Raw genomic sequence first — 27,078 nt, forward strand, 5'->3', positions numbered from 1 at the left:
TATGTATGATGCTGTATGAAGCTGAATGGCTGATGCATGCAGCTCTACAGGAAACTGCCACATCCTCTACATCTAGATCCCTTCTTACAGGCGGATCCCAATCAAGAGCATCAAATCTGGAAGCAGGATTCAGTCCTCTGACTGTTACCTTGGAGAAATGCTTGCTTCTCATCCAAAGCCAACAATAACAACACTTTATGGCTCACTGGGAATTTCCACAGCTGATCAGAATAATAGTGTTGATGTGGTGTGTGGTTGTGCGCGCACGGGCCAGAATTGAAACTAGTTGTTTGTTTCTGCACACCCACCCAGGTATCAGAGGCCCGTGATAAAACATGCCTGCACACTGCAGCCCCGGGGGTTGCGTGACACCAGCAGGGTGCTACTGCTCACTATGATCCTTGGAGTAAAGTAAACAATAAGGATATTTCTGATTCTTATTTTTGCACATTTTGTCTTTTTTGTTTTTTATAATCATATATCACTTTTTTTGTTATGACTTATTTTTATTTGTAGGTTTTTAACCTGATCCTAAAGTTTGGGAGTGAAAGGTGTGAACACTCACTGGCCGTCCTCTCCTGAAGGAGGGGGCTGATCTCTGTGTCCCAGGAGCGCACAGGGAGAAAAGCAGAGGAAGAAGTTCGCAGCAATTTTTGCCTCCAATCCAGAGGAGGTTTCAATAGCAGCGGCGCGGCAGGGGAGGGACGCACTGCCAGCATTCGGGATACCCGCTCGCTCTCTCACCCTCTCTCTCTCTCTGTGTCTCTCTCTCACACAAACCCACTCCTGCCCACTGGAGACCAGTTAAATCCGCAAGAAAACTGCAAACGCGCATCAGAGCGGCCGCCTAATCCGATTGATCGCTTCAGACAAGACGCGTGAAAACTGGAGGAACTAGTGGACACCAGAGAGGACAAATTGATCTTTTGATTTCCACCCCTTTTTTTTTTTCTTGAGATCGGGGTAATTTTTTATATTTATTTTAGGAGACTTTTGGCAACAAGAGGCACCATCATAAGATAGGTAAGACTATTCTAAAGGTGTTTTATTTTGTTTAATTTTCAGATGCCATCTTGCATCTGATCCAGAATTTGAAACAAAAAAGAAAAACTATTTTTTTTCTCTTTTACTTATTTTGGGGAAACTTTTCTGCAGCCGATCAGAGTCTATCGGACTTGTTGTCTGGCAATGGGAGCCAGAGAGAGAGGAGGAAAAGAGGGTTTTGCGGTTTACAGCTCCGGCTGGTTCAAAGTTTCAAATCAAGCCTCAGCTCGCATGCTGTTTTCATTTGAGTTTATCTTTTGCCTTTGGCACAGAAACACACGGTGCGGATGAGATGATGAACTTTAGAAAAATCCTCTCGCCTTTGTACCTCCCCGGGCGGACGGGTTCCCATGCTCCCAGGGGTGACCCAGCACCCAATAAAAGACGATTTATCATTACGCGCAGGATGTTTCCAAACTCCATGCGCGCTCAGTGTGGTATTCTCTCCTGTCATAACTTTTTGCAGCACAACTATTTTCCTCCTGCGCAAAACAACGAAGCAGGATGCATACATGTTAGTGTCACCTTGGCACCTTTTGCGCACCTGTGAGGGGCCAATCCTGGAAGACTAAAAGCGCTAAAAGTAGATTCACTCAACTGCTCAAATTCAACAATTAGACTTGGTGCAACAATTTGCATGTCATTTATTAAGGCGGATTTTTTCCGAGTAGAAATGTAACCTTAACTGCTGCTGAAAACCTAAGTCTAATCAACTCGAACCAATTTTAAAGTATGCATCAAGTTAGCCAATTTGTAATGCATTACATTTTTTTATCAACATGATCGATTATTATTTATAAAATTAATTTCTATTAAACTAAACTAAAACTTTTATCTTTTAATGTAAACTCAACCTTTAGAAAAACATAATATTTGCAGATTTACATCTTATTATTTGAATCAAAGTGCAAAACATCTGCGCAATCAACAGTTGACAAAACAACAGACTTGCATCAATTTTAAGCTTTTTATTCCAGGTTAATTATTTGAAACCTGAAATTCCTGATAATTTAACTTGAATGGTAAAGGATTGCTCATGCCTGCAGCAGATCTCCAATATAACTTTGCTGACTCTATAAAGGACTAAAAAGCACCTTCACTGTTTCCCCATATAGTCTGTTTTTACAGATCCTCCTGTTTTTATCCTATGTTCATATGAAAAAAAAACTAAAGGGATGCAGATTTTGTTGAAATCTAATTTAACATGGTGACATCTAAACTCTCCTCACTTAAAAAACACAGATGCGGGTCCATTAGGATTATAGAGCTCAGCTTTCTACCTGTCAGAGCCAAAGTGGAGTCACTAAGCTGGATAAAAGTGGATGCAAATTCACATTTTCACTCCAACAAAAACCACAATATTTGAGGTTTAAGCTGAACTATCCACTCAAATTGATCGCCATATTGACAATAAGAAGCCTACCTTGTTAAAAAAAGTGTTTATTTTGTATTTGTTAATATAAAAAGTGGTTAATGTTCTTACAAATTGAATACATTCTTACAGTGTTATAAAAAATGAATTGTGATCTGGGGAAAAAAATCAACTAGGAGTTGTATGGCAGTTTCTTACTTTTGCTATTACTTTATATAAACTAGTGAGGCTTATTGTTCTCTGCTGGACTCGGCCTTAATGTCTGATTGAAGCAGCTTTCTAGTTAACTAAGCTCTAACCAAAAGGTCTAGTTAGAATTTGTCCCCAAAATAAGTTAATTAATGCATTTAAAACCATTGTTGATTGTGAGTAAAATTCAAGCAATTTAAAGGGCAAACATTAAACTGCTTTTTTAAAGTTTTTTTCTTTTTTAATCACCAAGCAGTTTTTTTATATGTATATCTGCATTTCATCTTTTTTTTATTTCCATGTAATTAATAGAACTGATTCATTGCTGATCTATAACACAGTGTGTTGTGTTGGCTGTTGTTTTTCTTATCCGGTCCATTTGAGAGCCTCTCTGTTGGTGTTTAATGAGGGACATATATACCAGGGAGTGCACAGGCATTTGAATGACTGTATTTAGACGGGTGAAGACACACTGACTCCCCTTCAGCTTTCTCTGGAGAATGAATCATGAAGAGAAAAAAGGGAAAAAAAAAGTGGTGTTTTTTTTTTTTTTTGGAGGGGGGGTTGTAGTCCTAAAATGGGAAGGTCCGCGTCGCATACCGTAACTAAACCTCGATTTACATATGAAAACTCCGGGGCTGAAAGAATTCCTCCAGTGCTGCGGCTGCAGCCTCCGGCGTCCTGAGAGGTGACAGGTTTCTGCTTCTGTATATATACAGTCTCCTTTGCTTTTGTCACACACCCAGAGTCAGTGCATGCAAGTTTTTATTTCCTAGATAAATTATTCATTATATCCCATGTGTGCCTGACCCAGCTCCCCCCTCACCCCACCCCACCACTCCAGGGCACGCTCACTTTGCAAAGCCCCTTATTATTCCCCCCTCAGACGGACTGCTCGCACCAGCAGCTGAACAGGCTTTTTCCTTGCTCCACCTAGCTGCTTTCCAGTGCACAGACATCCCAGTTGCAGGACAAACTCATTCCCTCCTGATGATGGGCAGTGGGTGGATGACTTTCCCATGAGGAGGGCATTTGTCTTCTAATCTACAATCACTCTTGCAGTCACAATGCCAACACATCAGTCAGACTCCCCCCAACACTCAGTTCCTTCTGAATGGGTGTTTAAAGCCGCCCAGCCCTGCTCTGCTCTGAGGGACGTTCCAGGATGCTATATAGAAGTGAAGAGGGGAGGAGAGGGTTAGAAGAAAACTGAGCTCTGCTTTCCATGACGCTGTGGTGCCAGTTAGCGGTTCTGATCATGTGGACGCAGCTCAGAAACTCAAACTGTGAGTTATGTTGTGGATGGCGAGGTGACAGCTCCTGAGTGATGATGTAGACTTTACACAGAGGGTGGAACAGTACAGTTTGATGGTTTGGATGCTCTGCACACACACTCCAACACAAGATTAAAGTCTCCATTCTTGGCTCCAAGTCCCCACCGCAGTCTCTACCAAACCTTTAACGAGCTGTTCTCGCTGTCCAAGAGATCCAGACCTGATTTAGTTTGGCCTGTCTTTAACGCAGGTCCAGGTCCTGCAAAGCTTTTGGTTTTTGACTCTTGATCTCTCTCCTCCTGACCGGAGAAACCTTCTCTACTCCATTGCAATCCTCACATTGACCATGAAGTGACAGCGCTGATAGAACTCTGCACAGCAACCACCATAAATCTGCCCCCATGACTTCCTTTAAGAAAACACACACCCACACACATAGAGAGGCCTCTGGTCCTGTGTGGGCCCCCGCCAGGCGTCTTGTAGGGTGGAATCCGAAATGTGTCTTTATTTGTGTAAAAATTAAACTGCCTTTTATTCCCTCCCGTTTTGTTAATGAGCTCCATGTGTCAGCAGGCAGAAGGCTTATCCATATTGACAAGGAGCTGGAAGGAAAAGGAGAAAGAGGAAGGTTGGAAAAGGTTATGGGAGGAAGTCAGGGGCACATACAGCGCCAAGTAAACATTGAAAAACTGTAACATATATATATATATATATATATATATATATGTATATATATGGACCTATTAACATGAAAGTCTCATCAGATGTTGGCAGCAAACCGAGTAATCTACTCATACAAAGAAATCGAAGGAAATACGCCCATAATCCTTTTTTTTAAATAAAGTGTAATGACACAGAGACTAAAGAAAGTACAGGAAATATCTCAGAATTTAGAGAGCAAACAGTAAAAATGAAAATTTGGTTTAGTCCTCCTGGTTGACCTACAAAAATGCTTAACAATACCAAGAACTCACGCAAAAGGCATGATGGGTACAAGCAATGCTTTCTGTCAAAAACGTATAGCCTGCTATAAGCTTTTCTAAACCTAAACCATGATAATGTGAACCTTGCAAATATTCAGAAGAGTTAAAGGAACAATTGTTCTTCCAAGAATATCAAAATTGTAATAGAAAAGCTGGAAAAGTAATGTTCTTAACTGCAGGGGCTTCTATTCAATCACTGCACAAGACTCCACTGATGAAGAAAAAGCATGATGAACCTTGTTTAAAGTGTTCTGTAGTGCATTTGAAGGTTATTTTACACACATTGTTTGGAGGTAAAGTGGCTTTTTTACATCACATCATTAACATTAAAACTGTGAAGTTTTGAGGTGACATGATATTTTATGTTTTTCAGCTCTGTATCCTTATATAATTGAAGAAAGGATAAATGTTGTGATTTGATTGGACACTGAAGGAAATGAGTGTTCCCAATGAAACTCTCAAAGAGTTTTACACAGAATAAAGGTGTTAGAGTGTGAATGTGAGTTTTACCAATGTTATTACTGACATTAGCTGTGGATCCAGTAATATATTTACTGAGATGCACGTGAATGCTTTAATAATTGTCCAACCTTCACACACATTCATAGATGGATCAGGTGGATAAAAACGCTTTAGCTTTGTTGTGTGTAATTGATATCCTCCTGCTTTAATCTCTAATCTATAAAGAATAACAGAGTGGAATGTAAATCCAAAGCGTGACAGTATTGTTTAGCAGATGATTTGCTTTTCTAACGGCGCAAATCAGAGCAGGTCAAAGCTTTTAGATTCTTTTGAGGGCTTGTCATTCCTCAAAGAGCGGATGTCGAGGTCATTGTATGGCTTTTTTTCTTTGTTACTGTAGATGTTCAAAAGACAGCCATGGGAAAGAAAAGTGATGACTGAAGTGCAGCATTTGTCCTTTAATCCCATTACACGGGCTCTCTAGGTTCCAGAGTTTGGCCCATTATACACATACAAACTGTTTTTCCATCCTGAATTCCTGTCGAATCCCACAAAAAACAAAGCGAAAGCTATAAATATATAAACAAGCAGACCAAAAAGCAGCGGGGAAACAAAGTTAAACACGATTGTGGGTTAGTTTGTGTTGAAATTATTTGGTCTTCAAGATGGACTCATTCTTCTTGTGTTCTAATTAAACAGTGCGCTTTATTCCTTCCAGATGCGGCTTGTTTTAATGTGTTGTTTTGGTAGGTGAAGTGTACCACTCTGGAGTGGTGCGGACTTGCATGCTAAAACGTCTGCAGCGCGGTGACTGTGTTGACACTGCGACCCGACGCAGCTGCTCTGACATTCAGATGTCATCTCTCTGCAATATAAGGCACGCTGCGACGAAGGAGCGAGCGCTTCAGTATCTATGGGAGAGGTGTCACACACGAGGAGCACTTTGAAGACACCTATCAAATGTGCTAATGACAGGGGTGATAAAACACTTGGAATCTGAGCCTAGTGACATCAGCGTATTGGCCATAGTTGGTTCAGGAGAAGGGCTCCTCACTGTGTCTGGTTGGTGTTTAGGGATGTTGGAATGATGGGCAGCTCAGAGCAGCTATGCGCATACCGCCTCTCTGCTGTCTTGAGTATTAATAGACACGTCTTTGTTCTAAGTGACATGGTTATTTAAAAAAAAAAAAGAAGGGGAATGAGACAAGCTGAGGCGATAAGGATCTCCGCTCTCTGTGTGAGTCAAACCTCAAAGTACCACTTAGGCGGTTTTTCTTTTGGTCTCTGATGTCTGGCGGTACAACAGTAGGCTTGGCCTAGACAACAGCCAAGACCGAGACACTGACAGAAGCTGTCAAGTTTTTTTTTTTTTTCCTTGTTTGAATTGTAAGAAGAATACCTTAATGAGGAAACAAACCAGATTTTTCAACTGGAGGTTCATCCTCATCACTTCAAGTCTGCAGGTTTTTACTAATCTGCCCCGGTTTAGGGAAAAGAAACTGCAAATACTGCAAGGGAGCGATATGTATGCGTGTGTGCACAAGTGTTAAAGAGATTATTTGCTTAATGAAAAAAAAAAACCTGAGATCAACAGTAAGAGACAGACTAGGGCGGGAGTAGCAGAGAAAGGGAGAGGGAAAGGGGTCATTAAAAGGACACCATCTCACTTGCAGCAAATGGCAGTAAAGTATCTGGCTAATCTGCCATCATTACGCTGATTAAATCACAAGGGATTTGGCGTTCCCATCAACAGCAATCAATGGGGCAAAATCAATAGACAGGGGATACATGAGAGGCTCTCTGCCACGGTCAGCTGCACCTCGCCCTGAACGCTGCTCCAACTGCGGACCACGCCACCAACTGTTTTATATTGGGGTCAATAAAACTTAAACGACATGGACTGGAGGATTTTATGTTGAGGGTTTGAGAAATGTGGTTTCCAGGAGAACTAAGTGATGTCTTTTTCCTCTCACTCCTTCCCACTTTAAATATAATCCATTCTTTCTTGTAGGATGGCTGGGGTACTCGTTATCGGCCTTTATTCTGTGATCCCCACTGGGATTTAGGACTCTTATTCGAAAATGGAGATTACTTTGTCAAGAGATCTCTGTTCAGTCGAGCTGAATTATGAATACATTGTATATATATTTATATATATATATATATATATTTATATATATATACATATATACAAGGTAGCTATATATATATGGCTATATAGCTACGTTCAGTATTTATATTTATTAATATTCTAAATCTGGCTTTTCATTTGCAGTACATTGGAAATTACAGATTGATATGCCTAATGTACGTATCCCAGCAACAAAAAAATGTTCTACAACTGTTAAAAGGTGTGTTTTGATGACACATTGATTTGCTTAACAAGAACAGAACCTTTTTAACCTATTCTGGGTCTTGATATTTCTTTGTCAGCTTTATTTTTTTTATTTTTTTGAAACTGCACAGACTGATTATAGTGAAAGGATAATTTGGGTTAAATGGCATTCTTATTGTAGTTCTTATTCTTGTTTTTTTCCATTGGGGTTAAAGCGTATCTATCACACAGGAAGAATCAGTTTATCCTAATCTCATCCATAAAGTTTTTTTTGTTTGTTTTGTGAAGAATCAAAACTATGAAGTAAGTATTTAGATAAGTGTTTCCAGAGCAGATGGTTGTTTTTATCATGTTAGCCGATATCCATTATTTGATATTCACATGATACTCTCACTGTTTCAGATTGTATTTATCCTGATTATCACTGATGGGGACCCAAAATATTTGCTCACAGATGATTTACAAATAGCAGAATCTTCTTCAATACTTTTATGATTGATTGTGTTTATTAGTGGATTATTTAAGCATAGTGGCGCAACTCAAGAACCACTTCTTTTTCTTATATCAAAATAAGAGACGTAAACGTGAAAGTATATCTTTATTCTAAACATATGCATAAATCCCTTTGTGTGTTTCAGAATGAGGCAGTGTAAAGGTTGGAGTTTGGTGCTGCTGACGCTATTGGGCCTGGGATCGTGGGCCCAGAAGCTTCCTACAAGAGATGAAGAACTCTTTCAGATGCAGATCAGAGACAAAGCGCTGTTCCACGACTCATCTGTTATACCAGATGGAGCTGAGATCAGTGGATACCTCTTCAGGGACACGCCGAAAAGGTGATGATACTTTATGACTGAATGAATGAATAAACCTGCTGACATAACAGTCATAAAAAATCAGTCGGTTCCACCTTCTGCTGGTGGCTAATTCATTTAAAGAATAAAAGAAAAATATTATGTTTGTGGATGGTTTCTTCCTGGAAATAAGTAGAAAGATGAGAAGTTTGTCTTTAACAGGACCTATCAGGTTGATGCAAAAATAAATAATAGATGAGAATGTCAGCGCGCTCGAAGGGAGAGTGAACAAGGTCGACGGTATAATATTATCCCCGTGTTCTCCAGTGTTGCTGTCTTAGATGCCTTGTGGACATTGTTTGGCTAACATCAGACTATAATGAGTCCTAAATGGCAGTGTTCATATTGGGACTATTATTTCCTCAGGTACTATTTTGTGGTGGAAGAAGACAACACCCCCTTGTCTGTGACAGTGACACCTTGTGATGCTCCTCTGGAGTGGAAACTGACCCTGCAGGAGCTGCCAGAGGAGTCCAGTGGCGAAGGATCAGGTAAAACTGACATCAGGCAGCAGTGGAAGAGGTTAATGACACGTTATGTGGAAATATCACTATCCTCCACACATAATTAGCCTGCCTGGCAATGTTAGGCTTTGTGTTTTGGAGGGTTTTAATTAAGTCACACTCGTAGTGTCTAGTCTGACCACTAATGAGGCCTAGGCTCGACCCAAACTGACATCTATAATTTCAAAAGAGGGCTGTTCTCTACTCAGGCTGCTGAATCAAAGCCATTACGTCCCTTTACTTAAAACGGCTCTGCCTTCCCAGCTAAACTCCACTCCTCTCGCCTCTGTCTGCCCTCCTTTTTTTTTTTTTTGACTCACATTAAACTTAGCCCATATGGAAGCTGTCCTTTTAGCGGAGGGGGCTTTGCCAGATGACTAAACTGTGGTTTAGAATATATAGGTGTGATGTGAGATTATATTTGAATGTTAAAATACAAGCACCTGTTTGTCAGATCAAATGCTCCAAAAATAATTAATAGGCAAAATTACTGGTAAGTTTAAACAAGCCCCCTTGCAGAAGAGAAAAATCCTTTCATCCAAAGGTGAAAAATGTTGAAGAATTAGTGCTGGTTTATGTCTGGGCAAGAGTGAGTCACATAGTTTAGCTTTTTGAAATTGCATAATTGTGTACAAAAAGTTTTACAAGAATACTACTCTGATTTAGGGGCTTTCATTTTTGGAAATAAAACTACTATTATTTCCATTGCTGCTTCTCTTTAAAGTAATTTTTGTTGTACAGGTAATTTTGGTATATTAAAAAAAACAAAAACAGAAAAACAACTCTAAAATGACAAATGGAAGACATTTGTATTGGGGCATTTTTTATATATTTTTTAAATGTCTTCACAATTTTTGCCAAAACATGAATTTGGGTATTTAAATTTCCACTGAGCATCCTTTAGCTTTTTCTGTAATTGTAGCTCACCTTCTATAAATTCAGTTTATTTAACAACACTTCAAAAGAAACATAAGATCTCCAGTTGATATCAGATCATCAAAACGGAAACCAAGGAATTAAATCAATGAATTGCCTTTAGAACTCAATGATCGAACTATGTCAGGGCTAAAAACTGGGACTAGGACACAAAAATAAATTAGCAGCATTGAAAAGATCCCAGTGGTCACTACAACAGAGTGTTTGTTTTCTCTTGTGGAGATATGAAGATCCAGGACATCAACCACTGCTAACACTCTTCACCAATCAGGTATTTATGGCAGAGTAGCCAGAAAAACATAGAAGCTTGATTTAAATTTCATAAAAAGAAACTGGGATGTTGTTATACTATTAAAAACAAACTTATCTGGTTTGATGACCCAAAATGCAGAACAAATAAAGTACAGGATTGGTTTCAGAAGCCATGAATGTGTTGGAGAGGCCCATCCAGAGACAACTGAATATATGGAGAGCTCAAAAATGGCTTTTTACTGTGTTTAAACTGCCAAACTGACTGAGCTCGGAGGATATTTTCTTCCATTTACTAAACAACATGTTTTAATTAGAAAGATATATTTTACCATTGATGTTGTTACAGATAAATACGAATAAATCAAATTTAGTTGTGTCCTGAAAGTACAATGAGACTAAAGCTTCTTAATAAAACAGATCTACAAGACGGAGCGACTTACGAAACAACAAAGCTTCCCAATTGTGATCTTTACAGGTCTAGTGAAGGGATTTTCCCTAATTTTGTGAACAGAGCCACCCTCACCACTTTAAAAAAAATGCACATGCACAACCCTGTAACTTCTCCCGAGAGGGAACGCCTATTAAAAGCGTGCGAGAGCGTGCACAAGCCCATTTCTCCTCGTGCACGCTCTGTTTAAAAAATTGCTGTTTGTATCGCTCATACAAGCTTACTTTCCAAAAGAAGATTTGCCATTTTTCCATTCTTATGAACCTCTGCCATTTTTAAAAAACCATGGTAAAGAAGGCGAACTTCAAAGACTGGCTGAAATCATTGCTCACCACAAATATACTCCTGAAAGATGCGCATATGCAGAAAAGGTAGCTAATTAGGGACGAGCACATAGGACGGATAAACATTACACCTGAATGATTGATAATTAGGAGGACCACATCCAGATGATCGACCCAGAAAAAGAACATCCTCCACTATTGCTTTAAGGCTCATCGTGTGCATGTAGTTATTTAAATGTAACTTATTAAGGCACAGACACATTTAAAGCCAGCAGGTCACTGGTTTCTGATGAACAGGGTTGGAGACCATTGCTTTAGAAGACGTGATCCTTTGTTTTTTTTACCAAGTGTGGTTTGATAAAAAAATATAGACGGGGGTGCAAATACTTACCAAACTTACAGCTAATGTTTGCTGTTCTGTCAAACAGAAAAAAAAAAGTTTGACTTTGTCAAGATACAATAATGTCCAACATACTTTTGAGAAAGTTTGTATTGTAGAGAAATTTGAAAAGAAGGTAAAAGTTCACTCCTGCTACATTATATATTATTCACAATAATTTTTAAAAACTTTTTTGCAAAACTATAGAATTAGAACTTGAACAAAATGTAGTATTACTTTCAATATGCCTAGAAGGTTATGGCAGTCCAGCACCAAAGGTGCAAGAGTTAAAACTGTGACCCTCCTGACATATTTGGTCTCTGCATCCCTTTTTGCTTGCTTTCTCCAGGGAGTAGATCTTTGAGCATTAATTTTTAGCACTCCACCATGGCTACTCTGTGGTTGACAAACATAATATTATGGCTTCTGGATTAAGTCTGAATAAGAGCTCAGGCTGTCTCTCTCACGCTGGAGTTACAAGGCATCTCTTTGTGCCACAGCTCTTCATCCGTGAATGCTGGCCTGTGATCTTAGGGATGTTTGGAATGTAAACATAGTCATGATGTGAGCAAGTTAATCATCTATAAACTTCATCCCAATCTAACAACATCAAATTTATTTTGGATTAGATTGATGTTTTTGAATCAATAAAAAAAAATATTCTACTCATTTAGAGTATATACACGATGAACTGGTACAGATGCAACGTCAACGAAGAAGCTCATGTTGTATGTTTGCTTTTCTTCATTCCAGGACAGCCTGAACCACTGGACCAGCAGAAACAACAGGTGACTGTAGACGAAGGCACAGAGCTCTTTACCTACAAGGGAAACGATGTGGAGTCCTACATGGCAACCAGCACGCCCTCTGGTCTCTACCAGCTGGAGTTGCTGTCCACTGAGAAAGACAGCAACTTCAAAGTGTACACCACCACAACTCCTGAGTCTGACCAGCCATATCCGGAGCTGCCCTACGACCCCCGCGTGGACGTGACATCGCTGGGTCGCACCACTGTCACACTTGCCTGGAAGCCAACACCGACAGGCTTTCTGATGGGCCAACCTGTTCAGTACTGTGTGGTGATCAACAAGGAGCACAATTTCAAAAGCATGTGTGCTGCCGAGGCCAAAATCAGTGCAGATGATGCTTTCATGTTGGCTCCAAAGCCTGTCCGAGACTTTAGCCCCTTTGACTTTGTGCATTTTGGCTTTGTTCCCTCAGAAAATGGGTTTGGGAAGGACAGAGGCCTTACTAGCAACAAGATCTCGCGACCATATTTAGCCAAACCCAAAACGTCGGACATTCAGAAGGTGTGCATAGGCAACAAAAACATCTACACAGTGTCAAACCTTAAACCAGACACGCAGTACTACTTTGATGTGTTTGCTGTGAACTCGGCTACCAACACCAGCACAGCCTACGTGGGAACATTTGCTCGCACTAAAGAGGAAGCTCGTCAGAAGACACAGGAGCTGAAGGACGGCAAAGTGGCAGACGTTTTCATCAAGAGGAAGGGCACAAAGTTTCTACGCTTTGCTCCAGTGTCTTCCCACCAGAGGGTCACGCTTTTCGTGCACTCCTGTCTGGATGCGGTGCAGGTGCAGGTGAGGCGAGATGGAAAGCTGTTGCTATCCCAGAATGTGGAAGGGGTGCGGCAGTTCCAGCTGCGAGGAAAGCCTAAAGCCAAGTATCAGATCCGTCTGCGAGGAAGCAGGAAAGGCGCGTCTACTTTAAAGGTGCTTGCCACCACCCGGCCCAGCAGCAAGCAACCCTTCCCGTCTCTACCGGAGGACACCCGCATCAAAGCCTTTGACAAGTTGCGCACCTGCTCCTCCGTCACCGTGGCCTGGCTGGGCACGCAGGACCGCAACAAATATTGCATTTACCGTAAAGAGGTGGCCGAAAACTACGGTGAAGAGCAGCGGCGTAGGGAACAAAATCAGTGTGCCGGGCCAGAGACCCGCAGGAAGTCCGAAAAGGTCCTATGCAAGTACTTCCACAGCCCGAACCTGCAGAAAGCTGTGACCACAGAGACCATCACAGGTCTGGAGCCGGGCAAGACCTACCTGCTAGATGTTTACGTAGTGGGACACAGTGGTCACTCAGTAAGATACCAGAGCAAACTGGTGAAAACAAGGAAGTACTGCTAAACGACTCTGCAAAAAATAAATCTATTATATAAATATATATATATATATTAAATAAGTTTATTTAACACTAAGTGATATTGTACTAAGAAGTGTACACAGACTGACTACTCGTGCAGCTGATGGGCCTGTAGCAGAGACTGAGATGTTTGTAGAGAAAGAGAGAGATATCAACCTGTATATTTATGTTTACATTTTATCTCGGAAAGTCCGAGAGGCCCGAAGCGTGAGCTGCTCTTTCTACCCAGCTCGTCGCCTTGACATCATATCCAGCGGAGAGGCAGAGCTCCAGAGAAAAATCACCTTTCCTCCTGTAGGTTTCTTTGTCGCTGCATGGCGTCTGCTTTCTTCCATTTACATCCTTCAGTAAAAATCACAGGGACTGGAGGAGATCCTGCAGCTTTCTGCTTTGTATAGATCTCTCATTGCATAATCGTTTCATGTTTTAGGAGAAATTTAAATTATTTTATACTTTGTGTCTATATTTTTGATTGTCTCTTTTTATTGATGACAGTAATAACTGTTCCAGATAATTTCCAATTTTATGTGGAAGTTGTAGTTCAAGACATTCCCTTTATCAGTCTCAGCCAGTGTTTCCTCTAGAACCCATCTTGTAAAAGTATGCTGTCCCGTGCTGGAGATCTGTGTTATTATCGCTGTATCATTGTGTGTATGTGTGCGTGCGAGTGTGGGTGTGTGTCTGTCACATGTACAGAGATGTCCTGCCAATATTCATGTACATAAAGTCTAAATATAGAACGAGTAATCCCTGTGTCACCCTGGGTGTCAAGTTCTTTTCACCAACCAGTTAACATCACATCTGCAGCTCTGTGATGATCAAGCACATTGTGCTTTTTGTCAGAGACCTGGAGTATCATCACATTCTTTTCTATATAATACCTCAACTCGTACAAATATTAGATATAAAGAAATAAAAAAATCATCCTATTATAAAATCCCTATTAAAAGAAGTTTTAAAAAGCAGTGCTTGTATTTTGCATAAGAAAAGGAGATGAAATCTTTGGTATATTAACAAATGCAACGCAAAGTGTGTACAGTAACTGAATAAAAAAATGTATTTGAAATTTTTAGATTATTGTAGAATAACGCTGAGGATAGTAATAACATCCCCAATCCTTTTTTCCTGTGATTAAATATCACGACACCTAATTGGAAAAATGTATTTACACTGGAAAGAATGTTCCCAAAATATCAGTGTGATGATCTAATGATCAGAAAGTATAAAGTAAATTACTAATTAAATCTGGAAGATCTTAACTGGATTAAAAATTAACAATCTTCTGCTGGTTTCACTCTGATGAAACTTTAGAGTTTAATGCCAGGGTAAATAAGGCCAGGACCAAAGTGGACTTCTATGCTGTTGAAAAGCTCCAATCTTACACTGGTTGTAAGTGATTTGGTATTGTTTACTGACCTTATTCTTTAAGAAAACACATAAACCAAGGAATATGATATTATCAGGAAGCACCAGTCTGTTTTTTTATTTTTTATTTTTATTATACAAGTTTTTTTTTTCTTTTTTGTTTTTATATACTCTAATAATCCCAGAGGGAAATTCCTTCTCTGCATTTAACCCATCCCCTTGGGGAGCAGTGGGCTGCCATTGTGAGGCGCCCAAGGAGCAGTGTGAGGTCAAGGGTCTTGCTCAGGGACCCAGAGTGGCAGCCTGTGGGAGTGGGGGATCGAACTCACAATCTCAGAATTCAAAGCCCTATGCCCTAAGCACTAGGCTCCCCTTATGTTATGGTATCATTTAAAAAAAAAGGTGATAAAAATTCTTGTTTGCTTTGATAGTGTATATATATATATATATATATATATATATATATATATATATATATATATATATATATATATATATATATATATATATGAATCCATAAGAAAACAAGGATAAAAAAGCCCCACAAATGTATGCATCTAAGCACACAATGATAACTGGATTATAATTTAATTCTGACCTACATGCTTCTAATCAAACTGTCTACAGACCAGATATAAATAGTAAATTGACCAAAAACTTTTAGATTTCCCAGTATTCCAGCCACAGGAGGGGAAACTGGAAAGACTTACTGTCTGATAGAGCATTGGACTAAAACTCAACACGTGTGATTTGTGGAAAAAGCAAATCATTATCTTAACTTTGACATTTTCTTAGGATTGATTTACTTTCAAAGAATCTCATTTTGATGTGACATCCTTTCAGCTACAGGTAAGGGAGCAAAAAATGATAAAATCATAACAGAAGTTTACTTAAAAAAATACAAATATGTCTTTTAATATGTTCTAAGTGGCATTTAAACTCAGATATATGACTTTAACATTGTAAGACGCATCATTCTGTTGCTAAATTTACAAAGCATCTCTCAGACTTGAGGCGACACAATATAGGAAATAAAAATTTGAACATAAATCAGTTTTAAAAATAAAATGAATATCAGTTAGTTCTTCTGTGCACTGCAGTGATTACTCTATTTATAGCAACGGTATGGTCCTACATGTCTGTCTCCACTCCTTGTCAAAACCCTTCTACACACATATATACAAAACCCATGCATCAAAGCTCACCTCTCATTACTGCGGAAAAGATAAACACAGGGAATACTGCAGATGTAGGCTCTCATGTGGAAGTTTCTCTCTGTTAGTGTATTTTTTTCTTTTTTGCATGAGTGCCTGTGAGTGGATCTCCTGCAGCTTGTTGGAAAAGTGTTTCCTAACTCCTCTTGAGCTGCACTAGCAGCAATACATTTTAAAAGCTTCACAGCTGATATCCTTCACACATGCAGGAAAGTATTTGAGCAGACCCAGCCAGCTTTATTAGTGAAATACCTGTGACTCCCACAGCCCTCTGGAAGTCTCTGTGCATTATTCCAGGGCAACGACAGGTTAATGGATGCCAGGTGGGGTGTTTGTGCATTTCCTGCGAGCAGGAGCCCTCTATGATTGACAGTGAACTGTGGTGCTAAATCTGAGCGCAGCTACCCAGAAGCAAGATGGAAACATGGCATTTTTCTTTTTTAGAAACATGCTGCTTTTCTTGGCCACAACAGACAGAATGAGCTTTTCCATTCACTGTAGGCTGCTCTCTACATGTGGATATGTGCTCTAATGTTGGTCTGAACTTTCTCTTTGGAGGTCTCAGTTAAAAATGTGCAAACTCTGGATTAGTATTACAAAAGAAAGACTTCCATTAAAATCTAAAGCTTAATTTAAATCTAAAGCTCATAAGGAAAGATACAGGGTTGTTGGTCAGATATAGAACATATTTCCTAGTTTATAGCAAACTTATAAAGAGTTACTCCAGTGTGCAGATGAAGAACTTTGGTGTGCTAATTATAAGGTTTATACAGCTTGCAATAAAAATGATCAGACTTTAGCACAATAATAACATATTAATGGTAAATCTTTAGGATTAGCATCCAGATAAGTCGCAAAGACTATAGGAAATGTAACATCTGTGTTTTTAAGTAAAACATTAATTCAAACCTGTTTAAAAGCAACTCAGACTAAAAATGTTCTTATCGGTTGAGCATAATACTGTACCTCATTAGCTGCAGAAACTAACAGTCTAAGTTTGATTCATATGTGTTTCTATGTGATGTTATCTATAGGTAGAATCTGACAGACATGGCTCATAGTACCAGGTCGGTTTTGATTCCTCTCTTGTTCTTCCAAGAAAGGAGGAAACTTTTAAATGATGTGTCAGACTGCCAGTAGACCAGCATCATAAATGGATAGTGCCCTCTAGTTTTTGGAATTGTATGCAAATCTACAGACTCAGGAACAGCTGATAAAGCTGAAAGCCTCAACCAAGAAAACAGAGATCTTCCGCTAAAAGAAAAAGCATCAAACACAATGGTCTGCTGGAAAGTTCAACTGTTAATGTATACTAATGTGGCATTGATGGTTTTTCTTATTCAAACAGTTTTGAACATCCGACAGCAGAAGATGCTGAATGTGCTTGATCTGAGTGAGGGGGTAAATCTAGGTTAGCAATATCTTTCCACCTTGTGTCTGGCACTAGTGAAATGGATGCTGTAGAAGGAGGAGGGCCAACAAAGGGAGCTGGTGAACAGATGGAGGAGGATTGCAGTTTGCATGTCACTGTGGGCAACTAGATCTGGAGCTTTAAATGCCAAGTCTTGAACAACAATTGCCTAAGGTGAGGGTGAGAAGCTGTGCCCATAATCGGGAGTGGGAGCAAAGGAAGAGGCGATTAGAAGGCAGGTAAGAGTCCTTAAGTTGTTTTTGTACAACTAAAAAAACAGTCATTTATATTCTCTTTGTGGGGGCTTGGGCCAAGTCTGGTATTGGAGGGTTTCCGGTCTGGTGGCTGTTGGCGGGAAAATGGCTGAAAGAGCTGGGCTTTGTTAAACTTCCCTTCTGCTTAATGTAAAGGGGACGGACCCACATAGTATCAAATGTGTCCTTCTGCCTTGATCCCTATAGGGCTTCTGATAGTCGGGGTGAACTTGGACCTGCCTGGTTTGCTGGGGGCTCTTGATTGGTGTTGGGTGGTCTGGCTGCTGGGTTTTGACCTGTGTTGGATTAGGGGGTGGTTTGCATCTAGCTTTTCGCTGTTGGTCATTGAGACTACTACTCCTGTCTATTGCTGGCCAACCATGTCTGGTCTGTGCTGTGGAAGGGAGGTCTTTTACTTTTCTTACCTCACTCTCAAGCAAACACCACTTGGTTGCAAACTTGCATTTACCTAAACATAAAAAGACATTTATCTCCAGATATACATATGTTCACCCATTCCCACACACCAACATGCAGTCATACCAAACACTGAAGGTCATACAAAAAGAATACCATTACATTATTGTGGTCTGTCTACTTTAATGTTGGACTGAATCTGGATTTAACACATTTTTCATGCAATCATTATATTGTTAGAATTTTCTAGAGCCAAAAAATCCCTGACAAATAGGCAACCATCTGCTTTGGTATATAGGACACATTAAAAAACAAAAAACAAAAATTGTGGGGTCATAATGTATAAACATAAACAATCCCTTGTTTCTTGGGTCAATGTTTAGGCTATAGTGGTGTGGGGCGGGGGAATTGTCATCGTACACTTGGCTCCTTTCAGTAACAGTACAACATTCAACCACAGCCAATCTGAACGTATCTGCTGAGCTGATCTGTCCTTTTTTCACCAGAACTGACCCATCTTCTGATGGACACTTCCTGAAAGACAATGCAACAATTAACAAAGCTCAAAAGCACCTCAAACTGGTTTCTTAGCACAATGAATTTACTGTACTCCAATGGAAACCAGTAGATATTTATCCAATAGAGGGGGGTGTGGTCAAACTGGAAAATTTAATCCTGGATGTCCAGATAAAGAATCGTCAACTTTGCAGTGGTTATAGTATAGTACCTTTGAGGAATTTTTCTAACACCTTTTTGAATCTATGCCTTAAAGAATTAGAGCATTTCTGAAGGGAAAGGGTAAGTAAGATTGTTGCTGCAGTGGTTTGTAACACAGAAAGAAAGGATGTGTAAAGTTGAGTCATAGTGTTATTGAATATTAATCCTTATGTAATGATGTCCACCACAAATTAAGCTTTTAAACATATTTACTCAGGAAAAGCATTTAGAAAAAAAGAATTTTTTTCCTCTTCAAATTCACAGTTTGGGTGTGGATTAAAGATGGAAACCTGGCCAATCTGGCAAATTGAATAGAGCCTTAGTTTAACTATTCGCCCTGATCAAATATCTTTTGTACTTTGAATGTTTTGTGCACATGCATATAAATGTACTTGCCTCTACTCTGATAGCTGGATGATGTTTCTGGGCAGAAGCTGTGAAACAAGGGCAGAAACAGACGCACTGGGAGGGATTTAAGTGAATCCCATGAGGAAGTAAAAAAAAAAAATCATAAAAAGAAACAATCAGCCTCAAATTGGTCCAGTGTGGCCAGCTAACTGTGCAGACCAATCAGTCGGTTATACATTTTAAACATACACACAAACAGGAAGTATCACAAGAGCAATAAGATTAAAATAATATTGCTTTAGCCTCTCTGGGAGATAGATTAATTACTATAGCATAAAGACCAACCCAGTTTTCTATTCTACTTACTTCTGGTTTAGAGGGTTAAGCAGAAAATTTGATGCTTCCTTCCAAACCAATGCTGACCAAGAATTCATTCCCAGGAAGGGTGGAGAGGCAACAGTGGCCCCTGGGCATTGCTCATCACTGCTGATTACCATTGAGATAATTTGTGCATTTCATGAAAATCATTAAGCTTCACAGCAGAACTTTGGTTCTGTCTTATATTAAAGTGAAAAGTAAATTTTCTATTCACACTTTTTAATAGAAATATCCCAATAATCATGTACATATGATATAAATTAGGGAATAAGAACATGGTTGGAGTTTGGAGTTTATGCACATAATTTGGTGTGTGTATGCTACATCCATGCTTCCTTCCAGGACTGTGTGTGTTCGTGCACTCACTGCCACCACTCCCTCTTTCCTCATCGGCCTGGGGGGTGGTCCCTCTTCTTTCTTGTGCTCATGAAATCACAACTAAGTGCTTGTAATTTCTCATGCTTCATCAGTACTGTAATTTTAAAAGGTTTCCTCTGAAGACCCTCCTTATAGTGCCGACCTGAGGTTGTCAAATGAAAACATCGTTTATCCAGTGGCCTCGAAACTTCAGGAAATGGTTTGCTGGGTATTCAGCAGCAGCAGCCTTGAAAAAAGGGAGCTGTGGCGAGGGACTGTGAGGGTTTTTGAAACATGAAACAAAAGGTGGTCTGGCCCTTCAATCTACGGTATCAGGTTTGGGAGATTTCAGAAAAATGCACACATCCATTGGAAAAAATGTTGTATGGAACCACTTGTATGTTTGCCAAAGTGAGGTTTTCCCTTAGTGAAAATATTTACTTTGAAAAAAAAAAAGCGAAAGTATTTATTTCAGTGCAGTTCTTTCCTTTGCTGTGTCCTAAATGTGGTTTCTGGTCAGTCGTTGGTCCTCAGAGGCTCTAGCAGCTCAGCCACCGCGTGGCTCAGTTCCAGGGTTTGAAATGCTCAGGTTCAAGCTCTTAAATTAGTGAGACACTATTCCACCAATTTGAAAGGATTTATTTTTTGTTTTTGATTTGAAAACCTGACAAGAGACATAAATTCTGACCTTTAACCTATTTAATAATCACTAAAAATGAAAAGAATATCAAGATCCTGTTTTTCACCACCTGGTAGGGCAGGAATAACAAACTTTTCGCTGCCACAGCCCCCCAAACAACATAGCCTTCTGGCCGGGAACCCATTTTGTTAACTAACAGACGATACTACGAAATATGTAAAGAAACACAAACAAATACAGGTGCTTGGCTCCAGGTACTTCATTCCATTTACCTCCATACAGAAAGCCCATATTCTTATTTTCAGCCACCACAGCATAGATGTCAGAATTAAATTAAGCTACTTATACTTCAGTGATAGTATCAAGGTGTTACTTTATTGTATCTCTTATATTATATCCTTTGATTGTGCTGTTCTTTTTACATCTCTCTGCAGGTGATGAAGCAGACTGAAGATGTTTTATCATTATCTCCCTTTTATCTCCTCTTTATTTCATCGTTCTCCTTTTATGCTGTTTTTCTTTTCCTGTTCTACTTACATTGCAATGTTCATATAATCTGTAATACTACCTGCATGAATTAAAATAAAGCTATTTATATGCATAAATCAAGCGGAACACTATGGCGATAGCCGTACTGCTCCACTTGTGAAATTGGGCTCTTTTTGGCATCAAGACAATTTTTCTTATTGCCAGACGGGACACTGTTGGAAAAAAAATGATGTAAAGAAAAATCAACTTTTAAAAAGTTCTTTTTTTTTTTTATTCCTATTCACATATTAAGTTTGTTTATATTGATCTAATTTTTTGCAACAGTGCATTATATCGCCACTGAAAAATACACATTTAAACAAAAACTATTTTGCAAAATTTTTTATTTTTAGTACTTTTAAAAGTGAAAAGCCAGACTCAGACAAATAAGTTATTGCAAAGAGGAAAAGTACAATAGTCCTTAGCCAAAGTACAATAATCCTTTCATACATAATACAGGAGAGGAGAGTCAAAGATTACTTTTAAATCCACAGTTTCTATTACAAGCTGTTCTTTATAACCAAAATATAAAATATATTTCATAATTAGGAATTTATGATAATAAAGCATATTATTTCACTTATCAGTTGTCTCATAATTTTTTCAGCCCCGGGACTTAAAGCCAGAGCCACAAACTCTAAAAAAAAAATGGTATTGTGGCTGATATGAACTCTGAGTTTTATAATGAAGGCTTTGCTCCCAATTTTATAAGCATTATCCATGTGCATTTCCCTTATATCATCAACCCCATGAGACTGAAGGCAGTTACTTTCTTATCAATGATAGTGTTCTTACTTTTTACCCTGTGAAAGGTGATGGAAAAGGAGCTAGGAGCTACAATTTGCAGTATTCAGACAGATTCATAGTTAGCGGGAGATGTTACCAAAGTAAAATGCAACACAATTAATTGAGCGTGTCAGTAGCTAATTACAACAATGGAAAGTTTAACAGTTGCAGTATTTCCATTAAAGAAAACTATTAAAAATGCAGGTGAATGTGTTTTTTCATACTATAACTTTGATGTAAACATATATATATATATATATATATATATATATATATATATATATATATATATATATATATATATATATATAATTTATTTCAGCCACGGATCTACTTGTTGGAATCATCCTCAAGCTTTTTATATCTTCTTGTCTTTTTACAAGGCAGTAAAGTCCACCTGCAATCATGTAAGTTTTGTGATGCGAAAAACACCTATCATTGCAGTTAAGCAAAATACAACAATTTAAATATAACTGAAAAACTACCCCATCAAAGCGTTTTCAAAATTGCAGTGTTTCCATTTATGAAATGTATTTCTGTATTTACAATTTGCGCCTTTTGATACTAAATGGAAAAGTGCCTAATATGAGCTTTTTTTTTTTTTTTTTAGCTTACAGGCATTTCAACCTGAAAAACTCACATGAAGAAAAAGGCAATTAGAAGAGATTAATTGATACATATATCTTAAGTTGTTGGTGCTCAGACCTGGGTTGCAGATTTACAGGTCAATACGTAGCCACATTGCCTTGCAGCAAGAAGGTTCTTGGTTTGATTCCCATCCTGGAGTCTTTCTGCATGGAGTTTGCATGTTGTCGTTGTGCATGCGTGGGTTCTCTCTGAGTTCCTCCCACAGTCAACAAACACGACTGTTAGGTTAACTGGCTTCTCTAAATTGTCTTTAGGTGTAAGTGTGTGTACTGTGTGTACAAAGACATACTGTGTATGTCTTTGTGTCTCTGTGTTGCCATGTGACAGACTGTTCAGGGTGTACCCCACCTCTTGCCCACAGACTGCTGGAGATAGGAACTGGCCCCACCATGACCCAAGAGGGAGACGATGGATGGATGGTGCTCAGACCTCAGCGGGAAACAGCAGCGCTGAAATGGGCTTTGTTAACATACATGAGCAGGTGACTGAGAACAGGGATGTATCCCCCAGGCCTTAAACTGGTGGTGGAATGAAGATAGAATGAAGAATTGCTGTGTCTGAGGACTGCAGGTTGACGAGGCAATATGCTTTAGGTTCAATGGTGAGACCCAGAAGTCTGAGTTAAGCTAACCTCTTGAGGTTGCTTAGGAGGAGCAGGAGTCTGGAAAGATGAATTGCCAGCTTGAAAATATTCACATGATTCTTCCATAATGAACAAGCATAAAGCGACAGTGGAGAGAAAAGTCTCCTCTCAGGGATTAACCTCTGGCAGAACCACACTCAACATGGCAGTCTTTTCAGCATGAGTCTTGGAGGAGTTTATCTTCCAATAGGGACAAGGTTGCAGAAACAGCAAGAAGAAAGGCAGATGGTGCTTAGTTTGGATTAAAACAAGGGCATCTGAGTCCAAACCAGACGTAGTGGTGAACCAACTGAGCATGAGGCTTTAGTTGGGCTGCAGGCTGAGTCGTGGATTTAAAATCCTTTTAAGCTGAGCCCTGAATGTTGATTGGGCTTCTAAGAGTTGCTGTTCAATGCTGATTGCTTGTATCAAATACAGTTTAACCTCTGAGTGGATAAGCAACTTGGTTTTTTCAGTTGAACTTCCACCTAGGCTTCATATATATCTTGTTCAAAGCCTTATTTGATGACCATGGGTGTGTCTTTTGCTAAATGGTCTATCTTTTGTTCAAAGTCTGATAGGTTTGAAAACATGTGCAGCACATAATAAAAACAGAGTCCATTAAAATTCTAATTCCAGGAACCCCAGGAAGAATAGCTGTCAAAGTACTGACAGCTAATGGGGATCCAAATAAATAAACAAATTCTCATGACTGAAGAGCACAATACCTTCATCCTAGTCTTTTCACCTTGTTACCAGCAAAGTACCGGTAAAAAAAAAACAGGCAAATTGAAAAAATATGGAAGGAAAATGATTAAATCAAAGAAAATTTGCACATCAAATGCCTGCACTTTCAAAGCTCCTCCTTACAGCTGAAGAACTCTTTATTATATGAGTGAAAAAAAGAAGTAGTAGAAAGAGCAGGAGGAAAGACCACAAGTTGTGGTTCATGGGTTATATATCTCTGTCTTTTTCCCTTCTTCTGAAGATACAAGCAGCATAATCATCTTCATTTGGATCATCACATGAGCGAGGCTGAAACAGTTTCTTTTGAACATGTTGGAAGCACTGGGGCTCTCCCATGTTCTCTGAGGCCAAACCTTAGAGGCTACCTAGGAGCCAAAATGTTCAAACTAAACTCAAAGTCCAAACGATTTATTTAACAATTTTATATATGACTTTGATGGATACATTAAGCTTTAAACATGATTAAACATTGCTGTGTTAAAGCAACATAATTTAACATATTCATTGAGGTCTTATTTTAAAGACCTACACAAAGCTTATTATTTGAAAAAGAAATTGGTGCATGGATTTAAAATTTTTTAAGGTACCACTTTGTAACTAGTGACCACAATATTACCTTAACATGAGATATAGTCAGTTATTTTTTAAGTCAGTTTAAAGCACTTGGCATCAATGAATGTTATGTATGCATTTGCCAACAAAACAGCTATGAGACTTAAATGATTAGACTTGTGTTTGGTTCTCTGATGTAGGACTAACTTAGAGGGATGATAGTGAACTTTTTTATACAACTAACTCCATGACTTCTCAGTCTGCTGGTCCAAAGTGGTGGACTTTCAAGTTCCAAAACATTGACAGTGTGCGTCAGTGTAGTGCTGCTAATTCCTTCCAGGGGCTGAAAACCTGGAAGTTTGGGGTATGTCGCCCCTAGTGGCTAAAGATTACACAGTGTTGAGTTAAGTAAAAATCTGAAAATATTGCCTTTCATCGTATGTAGCCTCCTTTACTCTGAAAAGCCAAAGTAAAATTCTCTGCAACAGATGGATTTCAGGCGTAACATGACAGTAAATTAAACACATATGTTTGTTGGAGAACATTAGACACCAAAAAGCATCGTGACCAGAGGACACAAGGTGATGGATCAGGATTAAGGTTGTGGAGAAGCTAAAATCCGAAAAATCTGTGGTGCAATAAGACAAAATAAACAAATGCTTATAAGGTATGAATACTTTAGCGAGGTAAGGAAGATGCATGCATGAAAAATTGTAAGCCTTTATGAGGAAAGTGGTTTTAAAAATCAATATTTCCTAAATTACTCTCTGATTTCCATTGTCACAAGTGAAAAATCTCTGTAATCATAACATTTCCCGTCAGGGATTGTCATGCTATCCTATAATGGGTTTCTATGCCTTCAGTGAGGATCTACCTGTGAGTTCTTCTTTGTTTTTTTGTGCAAGCGTTAAAGATCAGCGGTGTTGAGAGTAGCTGAGAAATCTTAGTGAAAGCTAAGTGACATCTAATGGTGTCGAGGGCACAAGGCAGCAAGAAGGGTCATGACATTTGATCATTCTGGCCTTTAAGGCCAAGCCACTGGCAGAGCAGTCAGGGAGGGACAGAGATGGACCAAACACAACATAGGAGGAGTAAATGCACTCAAATGCCTTCTAAAAGCTATGATCAAGCCTGTTACAAAGGTAGGGATTAACTTTCCTCTCACCAGAAACATGACTCCAGCCAACTAACAGCAGCTCAAATGTCTGAGGGAGAGACATCCTTCCCAGGGAATAAAAGCCATGTTTACCCCTATTTTAAATAGAAACCTTTCATAAACAACAGTTTGGGCACTCAGACACACCAGGTCATTGACTCTGATGTAAACATGTACATCATGACGCGGCCTTCGCTAAAATCGTCGACCAACGCTTCTCATTTGGGCCAATCACAGAGCATTTAGGCATAGAGCCACAACACAACAGGAAGCAACTGGCATAAACACAAGCTCTGAAGACAGTAAACAAATCCATCAGAACACTAAAACAGCACAGATTAAAGAGGGGAGAGGTTTGTTGAAGAGGTGTCCGAAAACCGAATATACACAAACAGTGAGTGATTGGAGATGATGCTAATCTCTCCCTGCAGGGTGAAAGTCAACAAATCAAGGTGAGTGGGGACAGAATGAGTGTAATGGAGATCATGTGAGGTCTGTTTGTGAGCTTTGGCAACATATTGTTTTACAGCAACATATTTATACGCTGTTGTTTGCTGATTATTCAGTGTTATACAATTCAGAAGCTTTGACATGAAAAAAAAATACATCTGGTTTCTTTTCTCTTGTTTTTAATTTGACAGGTTTTGTGTTTCTTTTTCTTTAAAACAATATATCCTTCAAGGATGTGTTTTAAGAAGTTTTAAGCTAAAGTTGACTCAATATCTTAACTTGTTTTCACCCACAGACTTTATTGTACAGATATGGTGTCCATCCATCCGTCTGTCCGTCCGTCCATCCGTCCTATCTTCGTCCTATCTTCTACTACTTGTCCTTCAGGTTCGTGAGTCTTGTGCCCATCTCCAGCACTCTATGGGAGAAAGGTAAGTTTCACCTTGGATGGGTTACTTGTCCATTGCAGGCCAGAGACATACAACCATGCACACTCATACCTACGGGTAATTTAGAGTCACTAGTCAACGTATCAGTCATGTTTTTGGTCTGTGGGAGAAAACATCGATACAAAACCCTCATGCTCATGTGGAGCACAATCGAACTCCATGCAGACAGACCCCTGGCCAGGATTCAAACTCAAGACCTTTTAGTGTCAAGGAAAATGACATAAAAACTTTACTTTGGTATATATATTAAAATGAAATTTCTTCAGTACTGAAGAAATACTAAACTAAATAGAAATAAATAATAGTGCTGAAGAATTACCCTTAAAAATAAATGCAGTTTTTGGGGGAAAATTACACAAGACATTCCTAATTTATTCCCATTTATAATTGCTTCAGGTATGTATGCAGCAGATGTTATACATTAGGGTGCTCAAGCCTAAAGACATGGATAGAATATGAAGACAGCAATTTTACTTAAAAATACTGTACAAGTAGAGAATGTTAAGAAAAACTGCAACAACTTGCTTGGTTGTTCAAGCAAGTTCACCTTGAAAGTAGAGT

The 27,078-nt window shown here is 39.1% G+C and overlaps 1 protein-coding gene across 1 annotated transcript; it reads left to right on the forward strand.

The window, feature by feature from the left end:
• The first annotated feature begins 673 nt into the window (after window positions 1–673).
• Window positions 674–14,250, forward strand: ndnf (neuron-derived neurotrophic factor). Its single transcript, XM_015394461.1, has 4 exons — window positions 674–1,023; window positions 8,298–8,492; window positions 8,877–9,001; window positions 12,066–14,250. The coding sequence occupies exons 2-4, from the start codon at window positions 8,299–8,301 to the stop codon at window positions 13,460–13,462; spliced, it is 1,716 nt and encodes a 571-aa protein (XP_015249947.1). The 5' UTR covers window positions 674–1,023; window position 8,298; the 3' UTR covers window positions 13,463–14,250.
• The last annotated feature ends 12,828 nt before the right edge of the window (window positions 14,251–27,078 follow it).

This window comes from Cyprinodon variegatus, unplaced genomic scaffold (assembly GCF_000732505.1).
Source record: "Cyprinodon variegatus isolate N-32 unplaced genomic scaffold, C_variegatus-1.0 Scaffold686, whole genome shotgun sequence".
Classification (NCBI taxonomy): domain Eukaryota; kingdom Metazoa; phylum Chordata; class Actinopteri; order Cyprinodontiformes; family Cyprinodontidae; genus Cyprinodon; species Cyprinodon variegatus.

Bases quoted from the DNA above. Each gene is read 5' to 3' on its own strand.
- ndnf (XM_015394461.1), top strand. From the start codon at position 8,299: ATGAGGCAGTGTAAAGGTTGGAGTTTGGTGCTGCTGACGCTATTGGGC. The intron at 8,493-8,876 runs GTGATGATACTT...TTATTTCCTCAG, and splicing joins TTCAGGGACACGCCGAAAAG to GTACTATTTTGTGGTGGAAG. The intron at 9,002-12,065 runs GTAAAACTGACA...TCTTCATTCCAG, and splicing joins GTCCAGTGGCGAAGGATCAG to GACAGCCTGAACCACTGGAC.